This window comes from Vitis riparia, chromosome 9, assembly GCF_004353265.1.
Source record: "Vitis riparia cultivar Riparia Gloire de Montpellier isolate 1030 chromosome 9, EGFV_Vit.rip_1.0, whole genome shotgun sequence".
Lineage (NCBI taxonomy): Eukaryota > Viridiplantae > Streptophyta > Magnoliopsida > Vitales > Vitaceae > Vitis > Vitis riparia.
In genome coordinates, this window is record NC_048439.1 from 6,927,215 (window position 1) to 6,940,611 (window position 13,397).

Below are 13,397 nucleotides of genomic sequence, written 5' to 3' on the forward strand. Positions count from 1 at the left end.
TGTTTGGTAAAACTTAATACTATTATTTAATGATTTAAGTTAATTTTAAGTTAAATTATACTTAAATTATTAGCTTAAAATTTATTACTTAATTTTTACTTTTAAGTATTGAGGTTGTTTAATAAAATTAATTTAAAACGCATTTCAAAATTATTAAATTGACATAGTTATCCTTATAAATTATAAATTGATTAAAGGAGGTCGAGTAACAAAAAAGATCATAGAATAATAAAAAGAAAAAATTCATGGAGATATTTAAGACAAATAAGGGTAAAAAAATAAAATAAAGATATGGACTTAAAATAAATTGATTATTTTTACTTATTACTTGAAGTTATTTTTTACTTTAAATCATATCATTAAATTATTTTTTCAAACATATTTAATTTATTTAATAACTTAAATTAAGCTGCTAAGTTACTTTAAGTTATTAAATTAGTTTAACAAACTGTTACTACATGTTGAACTTAGTGAGGCTTTAGCCCTAATACGCACACTACTTTAAAAACTTTCTTTTTTGGTAGAGAGGATAAGGATCATATGTTGGCTTAATAAATTAATAAAAATAAATATCTACAAGATTTAATTAATTTGAATTCATAGCCTTTCCTAAATCAAAGCTGTGCTGCAATGTTGATAAAGTAAAAATATGAGCTAAAAACTCATAAGAAATTTAAATTAATTAATAGTTACAATAACTTATTTAATTAATTGGAACTAAAGCCATGGGACACCTCTCACTTTAGTGATTAGTTGACTACCATGACATGATTGGTGATGTTGGTGGGAGGTGCGGTTGGTTGCCTGTGGGTGTTCATTCAGTGGGCTCCCCCACAAGTCACCCCTAGTCTATGGTCTTGGACGATTGTAGAGCTTGGAGTCCAAAATGATTGCCGTAGAAAGGGACAACAGAAGTCACATCCTAAAATGTTTCTGAAACCACTGGAATGAAGCAATTCAGTCATTGTTTGATTCCTAGATCCAAAGACATGCCGACCCTTCTAAATCATTCTTAAACTTTGTTAATTATTTGGAACAAATCTCTGAACAGTTACAGTACATGGATGGTTTAAGTTTGTGTAAAGCCATAAAACATGACACAAACTTAATCAATGAAGTGGGTTGAAAAAGCTCATCAGAGAGATGATTCCATTGATGATGAACGCGATACATGCAGGGGTGAATTCGTTTTAGCATTGAATAAGTGCTGAAAGGAGTAGACAAAGCACTAAAGCGAGGCTTGAAATTAATATCACACATCAGAAATACAGCTACAACAAAGGATTCATTTGTGAGCTAGCATTCATAGCAACAAACAGACGTACATCAAAAAGAATTATAACTCTACAATAAACGCTGCTGACAGTGGCAGTGGAATCAACCCCTTTCTTCCCCATTCTGCTACACCCATTTTACTATAAAATCTGAACCAAGATTGTGGGGGCCCAACAAAACCCTAATTGTATGTATATAGCTTTATCTTCGCTCAGTTCTGTATCGGGTACCTAACTCCAGCTGCCAGTACTCGCTGCTGCTCTAGCTGCACAATCATCAAATAATGTCAGCGCTTAGCAAAGACCAACCCACTAAAATCTGAGAGATAAAGCAGGAGTTTGGGGTTTTTGGTATTTACTTGGAAGAGTTCATGCAATTTGTTCTTGAGGTAACAGTACTCGTGTTCTACAAGCTCCAAAGCCCTCAAGCACCTGAAGGAATAAATGTTAAATAGATGTCGTGTATGCTTTTGATTTTGGGAAAATATATATATGGAAAGTAAATTAAATCCATAAATCGATCATTTTTTCTTGTTGTGGTGGGGACAACTGTGAGGATGAACAGTTGTTTTGTTGTCTTTGAAAAGTGAAAAATGAAAACAAAGCTCGGATTTTGAGAAGGGGAAACAGCGAGCTCACCCGGCCCTGTTGTTCTGCTCGGAAGCCGCGCGAAAAGCAACGCATACATTTCTGACTCTTTTAGCACCTATGCTAGAACTGCTTCCCATGAACTGATTCAGATGGATTCCCATTTTCTTGTAGTCCGAGAACTCCCTATCCATCCTGTCACATCATCATCACCCCTTGTCAGTAAACAACCCTATTAAGCAAAACCCAAGTAGTCGGTCAAATTAAACGAAACCCATAAAGCAAAACTAAGGAATTGCCTAGTTTCAAATGAGAAAAGAGGAAAGAGAAAAGAAAGGGAAAGTGAGCAAAGACAAACCCCATGAGCGACACAAAGTAATAGTCACGTATGTTCAAATGTGGGGTGGGTTTCCCTTTCAAGAAAAAGGAGATGAGAAAGCCACAAAACATGAGCTCCATTGATAAATCCGAGTGCCCACCAAATTCAAAGTGAGTTTTCCCACAAAACAATTTCAAGTTTGGAGAGAGAGAGAGAGGGAGCGAAAATAAATAAAATCCCAAGTGTCCTTTCCCAGAGATGAAGACAAATGGCTGTCTTTGACGGGGCAAACACCAACCCCAGAAAGCAAAACCAAAGTAATCACCAAAATTCGAAGCGGGTTTTCCCAAGAAAAATATTCATGTTTATGCGCGACAGAAAATTACAGTAGTCCTCGGAGATTCCTCAAAAGCTTCTCAGACTCGTGGAAGTAGATGTTGACAACCTCGGAAACGAAGTTGGGAGAAGTTTCATCTTGAAGCTGCTGTAGCTGCAAGAACTGCTCATCCAGTACTCCCTACAAAAACAACATTTCAAAATTAATCACCACCACCACAGATTCATCTACAATCCCCAAAACACCAACAATTACAAGACCAAAAAGAAAAATGGAAGAGCTTGACATTGAACCTGGTGGAAGAGCAATGCGAGCAGGCGATTCATGTCGGCTCGCAAGCGGTCCGCACCCAACCCGAGCATCCACAGAGGTAGACCCGTCTTGGCTGACGACTACTTGCAATCCAAAAACAGCAAAGTCAGTGAGAGGCTCAACCCACTTCGTTTTTTTCTGGGTTTGTTGTGTTTTTTAGGGTTTAAGAGGGAGTTTTGGTGTGATCTCCAATAGCGGGAATGGGAGTTGGAGTTGGAAGAATTTAAAGACGGCGGTGGAGTGGACCCTACTCTTTTGAAAAATCACAATATCTCCCCACGTCACAAGTCTAGCCTACGCGCCACCTCTAAAACAAGAGAGTTGATTACAAGATGGAAGTGTACTTTTTTGGATATTTATCGAAATCACGTATATATATTTGATAGTTTTAATATTATTTTTCTTATATACTATTTCAATATCATAACATTTGGCCCATATCTTTAATTTTTTAAAAATATTATAATATCCCATGGAAAAAAAAGCAATTACATAAATTATCAATTTTAATTATTCTCCGAACAAGATCACTTCACTTTGTCAATTTGATAGTGAAATTGAACGGTGAGGAATAGAAAGGGTAAAGTGAGAGTGGGAATGGGAATGGTGATGGGAATGGAAGTTTTGGAGAGTGTGGGGCATGGACCAAATCGAGGTGAATGTGGGGTATCTCCCAGACCAGCCTACAAAAACCCAGAGTCTAACACTCTAGTAGAGAGAGAGAGAGATGGGTGTGGGTGAAGGAGATGGTGACCTGCTGTCCCCGTACTCCGTCACCTCGCGTGCTGTCTCTTCTGCCACCTGCGGCTCTAAGCCCTCGCCCCTACCCGACAACTGCCTGCAGCCGGTAATGTCAGCACCCCATGTAAAAAATGTTCCACCTTTTATCTTCTTTTTATTTCCTCTCCCTGCCAAACACGCCCTCTATAACTTGCCTTTTCTTCCACTTTCTCTCTGACTTTCTCGAGAAAATATGTCTGTCTTTTCTCTCTCCATCTCCCTCTCTCTTTCTTTTTTTAACAGGTGAGCATTGGAGTTTGGGCAGGGGGGTGACCGCCCGTTAAACAAGGCTAGGGAAACAGATGGTAGTGACAAGTAAGGTGAACACGTGGCGAAATGGGTACTGATTGTTTGTCTCTTCTATCATGAGACTTTTCAAAGAGGTTTGTGATAGAGGGGGTGTTGGGCAGTGGGGAGCCAGGGCATGGAGCACAAAATCATGGGTCATATACTTGTTAGGGCTCTCTGTTTTATGGGACATTTCATTTCACTTCTGATTCTCATACTTGTAAGATACTCCTCTTTTTTTTAACTCTTACCTTTCTCTCTCTCTCTCTTTTTTTTTTTTTGGCCATTATGGGGAACACCTTAAATAATCATAAATTTTAAATTATATTTCATATTTTATTACTAATATGTTGGCCCTCAGAAGGATTTTTCTCTATTTTTTATCATTTGAAAATATTAATACTTTATAGGAACATTATATTTAATTTTTTTAACATTTATAGTATTTTATAATTTTAATCTTGGACAAGTCTTATTGCCCACATATGTCATGTGTAACCTTTAATGAAATCATTTATATACATATTTCGACCCACTTGAGAAGAACATTTAAGCCTAAAAAAATCCATCAAATTGAGACTATTTATAATCATATTAGTGAAAAAACAAATGGGGAACTCCACACGTTGAACATTATTAAATTCAACATCTTCCGTAGAATTATATATAAATTTCAACATCTTCTCAAATAATCTCCTAATTTTCTATTGATTTTATTCTATAATCTAATATGAAAATGAAAAGGAACTAAAAACTCATTAATTAGAATTATGAATGACAATAGGATAGATGTTTTTGAGTACTAACCTCATATATTAATATAACAGGTTTAAAATTTAAATAAATAAGTTATTAGTGAGTTTGATTTATTTTTTCAAAAAAAAAAAGCCGATATGAGTATGGAGTAAGTTTAGATATTGTCTTGTCTTATTTTATCCCTTTTGATTATATATAAAATTACATACTCTCTTTATCCCACTCCATTTAAATTTTTTTAATGAAACAGAAATGAGAATCAATTTTAATAAGTAGGGTAAGGTTAGGATGGGGTGTTCTGTCCTCAACCCGGCATGGAGAATGCGTCCTAAAATTCATGCTTCACTTATTTCCACATGATAAGAGCTAAAACATCTTTTGATTAAGACAATGTTACTCATCGAAACCTTTTGAACATAGAGAATGGTGTCTTCTTTATCTTTTCATGAAATTCAAAGCAAAATGAATGTGTGAAAGAATCGAGGAAGCATAAACCAATTATTAAAACATAATCTTTGTACCATATGCTTGTATTCTAATATGAACCGTGCAAAGTCTGCACACAACCCTAATCTATAGTTGGGGGATGGGTAAAGCTATAGTTTTAGTTTTGTTTGAGAAGCATGTTATTTATTTAAGAAACCTCGACTTTCCCACTTGAAAAGCATGCTTTGTATTGACGTAAGCAACACCACCCTCTCATTTTCATATCATAATTCTATTCATCACTTAGTTTAATCAAATGGGCCATCAAGTTGTTTTCCTTTTGTCTTCATCCACGACATCTCTCCCTCTTGAGTAATGTGTAACATTTTCCTTTTATTAGTTTTAAAAATAATTTAGCTTCATTTAAGGATTTTGGATTACTTTTTAAAATATCCAATAATCGATTAATTGTTTTATTAACCAATTTTTTCACCTCAAGTTATAAATAAAACTAGAGAATCATTTTTTTCCACAGTACAAGAGTTTTGACCTTCGTTTTTATTGATAAAGACAAAAAAAAGTTCGAGAAATTATTATTTTTTTTTCAAAAAAAAGAATGTATTTTTATATTTATTTTAAAATAGACAGAGATGACAAAATGTATTTTTTCTCACTCTAGTTTGCAAAAGAGAGAGTTCTCACATAGAGATAGAAAAACCTTTTTTTTTTTAATAGTAATAGTCTTTGGATAGTTTTAAAACTCCTAAAAATTGCTCCATTTATTGAGTCGGGTCGGGTCAATTCACTTGAGCACCCAAATCCAATTCCAATAGTCTCAAATTTTAAATATTTTATCTAATTTAAAATAATAAAAAAATTATTTTTTATTTGAAATATAATTCTTGAAGAACGCTTTTGCCATCAATTTCTACTCAAATTTCACTTAAATTTAAATAGCTCGATTACATCAAACAAGAAGCTTATCTAACTTTTATAGTAAAAGGCCAAAGTGCAAAGCATGGGAAAAACCCCGATAAAAAAGGCAAAACATGGAGCCCAATTGAAAGCATGCTTTGGATTGACGTAAGCATGGTGTTGGGAGACTAACCCAACAACACTTTTGAAGGCATCATACCCATGTAATTAAACAAAAAATAATAATATTTCAACATAGACTTCATAATCATGCTTTGTTCTCCCGTGCTTACTTGCCATAGGCATTATATATATGTATCCTTTCAAAATCAACTTTTTTCCTTTCTTTTCTTTTTAGCTTTGGAATTCCAAATGTTGGGAAGAGTTTTCCACCCCTTTCCTAGTCTAAATTTTCTAGTGTTTTTAATTCAGTTGGAAAAGCTATAAGTTGATTAGGGCATGGTTGTTTTATTAACTATAATAGAGGACGACTCATAGCTCGAGATACTCTTTTTGTCTCTTATTCTAAGTGTTGAGTGTTTGTCGACATTTAAATTCTTAATTAGCTAGGTTAATAAATAGCTTCTTTTATATTTATTATAATGAAATGTATTATGAGATCATCTTGTATTTTTGTTTTTTTTTTTTTGAAGAATTATTAAGATCATGATCAAAAAAGGGTTTTAGAGGTTTTCTTATACTTTTTTCTTCCAAGCATAGAAAGATTTTATTGCGCTATTTTGGTATTCAGTTTGAGTAAGTATTGAAATTGTTTTATCACCCTTTTTATAAAAATTAAATTTAAGGAATATGATTTTAATTTTTGACCTAAAAATGATGTTACGTAGAATTCATCATTTTGATTAATTTTATTGTAATTGTGCCTAGAGGTGCAACTATTGGATTATGAATCAATTTTGTTGTGTTTTATAGGGGTTTGTCAGGGGTTGAACTCCTCGCTTAACTCGTGAGGATCGAGTTGCTCGATCAGGAGTTGAAGGGGGCAGCGTCTCCTAGAAAATTTTCTTTTTATTTATTTGATAAATTTAACCCTTTTACAATTTAAGATTTTATGTTTTTTAGAGCATGTGGCCACAATTAAGAGAAGAGAGAGTTTCACTATTGTACTTTTTTTTTTCATTTTGATCAATGGATTCTTGAGTGTTGGCACATTCTATGGATATAAGGATCATATTGACAATCATAGGTTTTTTAAATCAAAACTCAATTTGGGTCTAGCTAAAGTTTGGATAGTTCAAGCCTAACTCAAATCCGATTTAACTTTTTTGTAATATTTATAATGTTTATTATCCTATACAATAATATTCATTTTCTTTTGAAAATTTTAAGAAAAAAATATCAAATTATATTATATCATATACTTTTTCATTATCTTAAAAAGATATAAATTTAATATTATTATTTTTTTACTATCATGAAATTTTGTTCTATTTACTATTTAAATTTTTATATAACTATATAAAAAATTTATAAAAATTATAGAAGGATTTTGAATTATACAACCTGATAAACCCAACCAACTTGAGTTTAACCCGACCTTAGAGAAATGAGGTTATGATGAGTTTGAGTTATGTACCTCAAGTTAGAGGTCAAGTTAGATTGGATTTGAGTTGATTTTTTTATTAATTTGGGCTAAGTTTGAGTTAGCCATTAGCTTGATCAAGTCACCCAAATTGCCCAAGTTGCAGCCCTAATTGTGCCTGATTGGTGAGGCTATTTTCATAAAATATGCATCATCGATTCACATCTAAACTTTTTCAGAAGGTATGACTCTACCGTCTATATCTATTAATAACAATAAAAATAATAATGACAAGTTGATCAAATATTAAATTTAATTAACTAATTTAAATCATTAAATATATTGATTATATTAGATGTATTTAATAAAATAATTTAATATTATAATTTAAGGATAAAAAAAATTTAACTTAATATGTGAAGATAAATAATATTTTTTTATAAATTTCAAATTTCTTGTCACATCTAACTAGGTCTCTTTTCTCTTATTTTTCCCTCATAATAATATTGTTTAATTTCAATAAGTATAAATAATACTTTATAAAACTGTTTAAATCAATTTTATATTGAAGTAAGAATTAAGTAATAAGTTTTAATAAAATAATATAAATATAATTTAATTTAAAGCCATATTAAATTATTAAAAATTAAATGTTAAGTTTAAACAAATAGCACCCCTAGATTTCAAAGGGAAAGTCTTAATTTGAAAAAAAAAATGTTAAATATAATTAAAAGTAGAAGGTTGTGATATTTTTATTGTACAAAATATTATCCCTTGAAAGAAGGGGATATCTAATCTTAATTATTTATTTATGAAATTTTTGTTTTGCATTAACTATTTATTAAAACATTTTATATCTAGTAGGAGGAAAATTATAACAAGGAGAGAGAGATTGAGAAAGAGAGAAACTAGAGTGTATGTTAATTGTTTTAGAAAACAATTTTGAAAATGGTTTTTGGAACAATTTTTGAAAATTATTCTTTAATATTTTGTAGAACAATATTCTTTTTGGAAATGCAAAATGTTTTTAACTTGTTTTTAATATTTTTAAATATATTTTAAAAATAATTTTTATATTTAATGTTTTATTTTTAATCCTTCTACATGATTGTATGATTATCTTATAAAACAACCTTAAGAAAAAAAAAAGTAAAAATAATAAAAAACAATTAAAAATGTTTTTTGAAAACACTCAATTTCCTATTCTTAAGAACAAAAAATAGAAAATAGTTTATGGTTGTTAAACATGTTTTCTTATTTTTTTTTTATTCTAAAGATTAAAAACTATTGTTAAAAATAGTTGTTAAATACTTATAGAACTTTGAAAACTACGGATGTCTCGAAGGTTAAACTGAAATAAAAATGTTTAATAATATTCAATAGTGGATTGTCATACTATTTCTTATTGTGAGCACAAATCCAATTTTTATGTTTTTTTTTTTTTTTTTTTGCTTTTGCTTAATCGCTACTTCTCAACACACTCAAGTTGAGGCGGTTGAAATGAAGCACAAGCTTATGCGGTGGTATGGTAATTTTAACCTCAACAATAGCTATTATTATAGATAACAATGTTAGAGAGTGTCTCAACCTTTAACTTAACCTAGACTCTTGCTAGAAAAGATAATGTTGAAAAGTATTTCAAATTTTCTTTCAACCTTTGACATGTTCTATAAAGACCTTATCATTCAAAATTCAACACTTTACCTCAAAACTTGTTAAAAAGTAACATTTTGCTCTTAATTATAAACCCTTTATAAAAGGTATTGTTCTTCTTTAGAGTCTAATTCGAACATTTGTTTGAATTTAGATAGAACTAATTTTTAATTGATTACTTTGGACTGACATTTCCCAAAAACTTTTGAAATATGTCAGTCATTAGTTTTGATTTTTTTTTTATATATTATTTTAGAGAGATATTTGCATGATTATTTGTAATTTTTGCATGCAATTGTAAAGTGTAATAGCTTCAAATTTGGATAATATTTATTTTTCTTTGCATTTTAGTCTTATTTCTTCACTTAACCAAATGTTCAGACTTTTTAACAAGTTTAAAGACAAATTATTATTCCTTAACAATTTTAAGAGGTGAAGTGTTCAATTTTGAATGTAAGTAGATAAAGTATAAAACATGTCAAAGTTTACAGAGGTAAAATGTATTTAACCTATTTTTTAAAGTTAATTCATAAGAAATTGATATTTTTCTATCATGTCATATTTTTTTAAGATTTTTTTTTTCTTATTACAAAGAAATTATAATTTTCTTTTATAATTAAATAATTAATTTCTTATATGGAATAGAAAAATATATATAAAAAAATTATTTAAAAGAAAAAAAATTATGTGCAATTGGAACTCTAGGATTTGCGTATTTGGATAATGAAATATTCCATAAGGTCATAGAAGATACGTAACTTCCAAGTTATGGTTAAAATTAGAAATTTTATTTATGACAAAGTCTCCTACAAATTGATTGATTGTATTTGAAGAAGAGATTATCCACTCTCTAAATAATGAAAAGTATATCTATCAAAGATCATGTTAATTAACGAGTTCAATAAAACTATTATGAATTTGAAAAATATTGATGTCATAATTGATTATAAAAATCAAGTCATAATTATGATATGTTCTTTAAGTTTTTATGAGTACGTTGTAGATGTCATGGTATATGGTAGAGATACTCTCCCGTAAAGGATCTTAAGGCTCTAAATTCAAAGAAATAGAAGAAAAAAGGAAGAAAATTAAGGTGAAGATTTAGTTGCTAAATAAAGAACAAGAAAGAAGAATCATGGCAAGAGAGTTAATCTATATCTCCATATCAAAGTGGAGAACAACAACAAATAAAGAGGGGTACTATGCTATTGATGTGGGTAGTTATAGGGCGAAATTAAGATACTATATTTTAGTAACTTAGGTGATAATCAAGCTTAGCAATGAATCTAATTGTTATTAGGTCTTTGTCCATTTGGAAGATTGCTCTTACAAATTTACAATGAAAAAACTCCTATTCATTCTAAGATCACTAAAGGAACTCGGTATTTATCAAATTTGTTCCTATCTAACAAAAGCCGTTGAGAACAAATGACAAAGATATTATTGATAAAAAAAATGCATATGTGATTGAAGGTGCTTCTATCATATATCTTGTAATGAATTATTTTAGTGTCTACCAACTTATAAATAGATGGTCTGAAAGTTTTTTATTAGAAACAAAATAGCCTTTAGGATTAACTAGGATAAATGTAATTCTAATTAAGATGCATAATATACTGAGTGCTTTAAGTACACTAGTCGCCTCTGATAGGTACATATATAAAGTTAAAGGTGGAGTCAAATTTCAGATGATGATATAAGATAATTTCGTATTTTTTTAATGGAAGAGTTTCCACATTTTATATAGAAGTAAATATTATTAAAATTTGATTATACACCTGACCTTTTGCCAAAAAAAAAAAAAAAACAAAAAAACAAAAAAAACAAAAAACAAAACAAAGGAAACAAAAACATTTCTTATACTAAAACATCTTCTAAAAACAGGGCAAAAAGGGCTCATAATTATTATTTAGTATGAAGTCTAATAAACCATATGGACATGAATTTCAGTAAAGAGTAAAAGGTGTAGCAGCGACAGTTTCAGAGGCAATCTTCATGTGAGCAGAGTTGAGTTGTTGAAAGCCATCCGTTGCTTATGAAGCTCAGTTGGTAATTTGACATCGGTTGCCAATCCAAGAGCTTGAAGGAACCTAACCACATACCAAGTCATATCAATTTGCCACCATTCCAGGCCATGACGAGCGGAGTATTCAAAAGCATGGTGATTATTGTGCCACCCCTCTCCGAATGCAAGCAATCCCACCCACCTGAACACCCAAGTTCAAATCAAACAATTACGACCAGTTTCAGACCAGGGTAGAGGATAGACTTAGAATTTTAGAAGCAGGGGAACCTTACCAGTTGTTCCTGGAGAGATCGCCTGTGTTCCATGCTTGCTTTCCCCAGACGTGGCAAGCTGAGTTCACAAGCCATGTTATGTGGTAAACCCATACAATCCTCACCCCCTGCACATTTACTCTCAAAACTTAGTAAAAAATTTGGGTTGGATAAATCAAATTACAAATGGGGTTGCGTTTGATTTCGGGTAAATGTAGCTGAGCACCGACCCAGCCTACCCAGTCGTACTTCTTCCAGCAATTCTGTGGCTGAGAAACTAATATGCAACTTCCAATGTTATTGAAAACAGTTGATTTTTATATGCACCTAATCCTTTGAAAACCGTAAAGCAACAGAGACAACTGATTTCCCAAATCAAAACCCAACCATGGTCCACTGGGGACAAAACGTCAATGTCCCAAGTCTCACCACAGTGACCACATATTCCACCCTATGGTTGTACAAGTGGACAATGTGATGCAAGAGGTGCATACTAATTGAGTGGTCTGAAGTGATCAAAGGGAAAAGGTTGTGGGGAATTGGGAAGCCACCACCAGTTGGTGAAGCCAAAAACTCAATCCTAAACATGGCCCCACTAATCAAATCGATGAATGGCCTAAACTCAATAGATAAAGGCCCCATGAATGGAGTAGAAGGTAGGCACCAGTAGACTGTCATGTTAAATGAACTAACAAAAGAGAAAGCTTGAGTCCAGGAGTCCTTACCATTCCCCACACAAGGAAGGGAAAGCCACCCAATGCGTATAACAAAGCTCCAAGAGCCACTGGATGAAGAATGTAAGTCTTTGAAATGAACCTGTAAAAGGGTTGCTTCTCCAAGTCCCCAACATTATTTGGTTTTCCACACTGCCAAGTTTCCATTATAATAATCAGCCAAAACCTCAGACACCGTAGATGATTGAGAATGTTAATATTCAACCCATAAAAGGAAAAAAGAAAAGAAAAAAAAGACCTTTTCAGTTACAGAATTGTGGTCAAAGAGCCAATTCATGTGACTATGCCAAAATCCTCTCATGGGGGTGTGTGGATCTCTCTCAGAATCACAGAACTGGTGGTGGTACCTGTGTGTACTAACCCAGTCAGTGGGATTCCCCTGCAATAGAATTGAAAGTATTGTGAAATCAACAAAAAAGCATGTGAATTTTGGAGAAATACATGAAGTTTATATATGATAACAATCACATTATACCCACCTGAAGTGCTTGAACCCCACAGTAGGCGAAAGAGTACTCAAGCCATTTGGGAAGCTTAAAACTCTTGTGGGAAAGGTTCCTATGATAGGACAGCGTAATACCCAATAGACCAGTCACCGCATAGAGGGCCATGGCAAGCCAAAAGGCACTCCAGTTGAACACAAAAGGGGCAAATACACTCAGAAAATGTATTGCCAAAATAACTCCGGCTGTGGCCACATCCATAGAATTCCACTTCCTTCGCCGCCGCACCGCCTCATTCGACACCACGATAGTCCCCAAACCCCCCTCCTGCTCCACTGACCCCAAGTTTGCATTCGCTACATTGTCTAACCGCTGCACCAGGGCCTGAGAATCCTCAGAACTCTGGCATTTGATCACATATCTAATTCTAGATTGGAGAGAGGTTGTGTAGGTGACGGAAAGTTTGATCCTTTTCAGAATGCAGCGTTTCAGAATTGGACCGACCAGGGTTCGTGGGGTGGTGGGGGTGAGAGCAGAGAAGGTGTGGGAACGGTGGTTGGGGGGCGATATGACCAAAGCCATGAAAGAAAAGTCTGGGTTTGTGGTGGTAGCGGAAGGCGTTGGGTTGTAGTGGTGATGGGTGACTTGTAGTAGGGTTCATTGATGGTGTATCTACTTGTATAGAATGAGAGTAAAGAGAGAGAGGGGCCAACGTGGAAGGAAATGATAAGGCACTTTGGGATATTAAGCGG

The 13,397-nt window shown here is 32.7% G+C and overlaps 2 protein-coding genes across 2 annotated transcripts; both read right to left on the reverse strand.

Annotated features, from left to right (window-relative positions):
* Nucleotides 1–1,217: 1,217 nt before the first annotated feature.
* Nucleotides 1,218–3,004, reverse strand: LOC117922656 (pseudo histidine-containing phosphotransfer protein 6). Its single transcript, XM_034840829.1, has 5 exons — nucleotides 2,812–3,004; nucleotides 2,568–2,698; nucleotides 1,914–2,057; nucleotides 1,634–1,706; nucleotides 1,218–1,540 (listed from the first exon to the last, which is right to left on the reverse strand). Exons 1-5 carry the CDS (start codon nucleotides 2,878–2,880, stop codon nucleotides 1,487–1,489), a joined length of 471 nt encoding a protein of 156 aa, XP_034696720.1. The 5' UTR covers nucleotides 2,881–3,004; the 3' UTR covers nucleotides 1,218–1,486.
* Nucleotides 3,005–11,032: 8,028 nt separating this feature from the next.
* On the reverse strand, nucleotides 11,033–13,390 carry LOC117922182 (palmitoyl-monogalactosyldiacylglycerol delta-7 desaturase, chloroplastic-like). The gene is made up of 5 exons (XM_034840222.1): nucleotides 12,682–13,390; nucleotides 12,441–12,581; nucleotides 12,194–12,334; nucleotides 11,490–11,596; nucleotides 11,033–11,398 (listed from the first exon to the last, which is right to left on the reverse strand). The coding sequence occupies exons 1-5, from the start codon at nucleotides 13,225–13,227 to the stop codon at nucleotides 11,185–11,187; spliced, it is 1,149 nt and encodes a 382-aa protein (XP_034696113.1). The 5' UTR covers nucleotides 13,228–13,390; the 3' UTR covers nucleotides 11,033–11,184.
* Between the last annotated feature and the right edge of the window lie 7 nt (nucleotides 13,391–13,397).

Excerpts from the sequence above, each read along its gene's own strand:
- LOC117922656 (XM_034840829.1), bottom strand. The coding sequence starts at position 2,880 with ATGCTCGGGTTGGGTGCGGACCGCTTGCGAGCCGACATGAATCGCCTG. Across the intron at positions 2,699-2,811 it reads TCGCATTGCTCTTCCACCAG|GGAGTACTGGATGAGCAGTT; the intron begins GTTCAATGTCAA and ends TTGTTTTTGTAG. Across the intron at positions 2,058-2,567 it reads AGGAATCTCCGAGGACTACT|GATGGATAGGGAGTTCTCGG; the intron begins GTAATTTTCTGT and ends ATGATGTGACAG.
- LOC117922182 (XM_034840222.1), bottom strand. The coding sequence starts at position 13,227 with ATGGCTTTGGTCATATCGCCCCCCAACCACCGTTCCCACACCTTCTCT. Across the intron at positions 12,582-12,681 it reads GTGGGGTTCAAGCACTTCAG|GGGAATCCCACTGACTGGGT; the intron begins GTGGGTATAATG and ends ATTCTATTGCAG. Across the intron at positions 11,597-12,193 it reads CCTTCCTTGTGTGGGGAATG|GGGGTGAGGATTGTATGGGT; the intron begins GTAAGGACTCCT and ends GTAAATGTGCAG.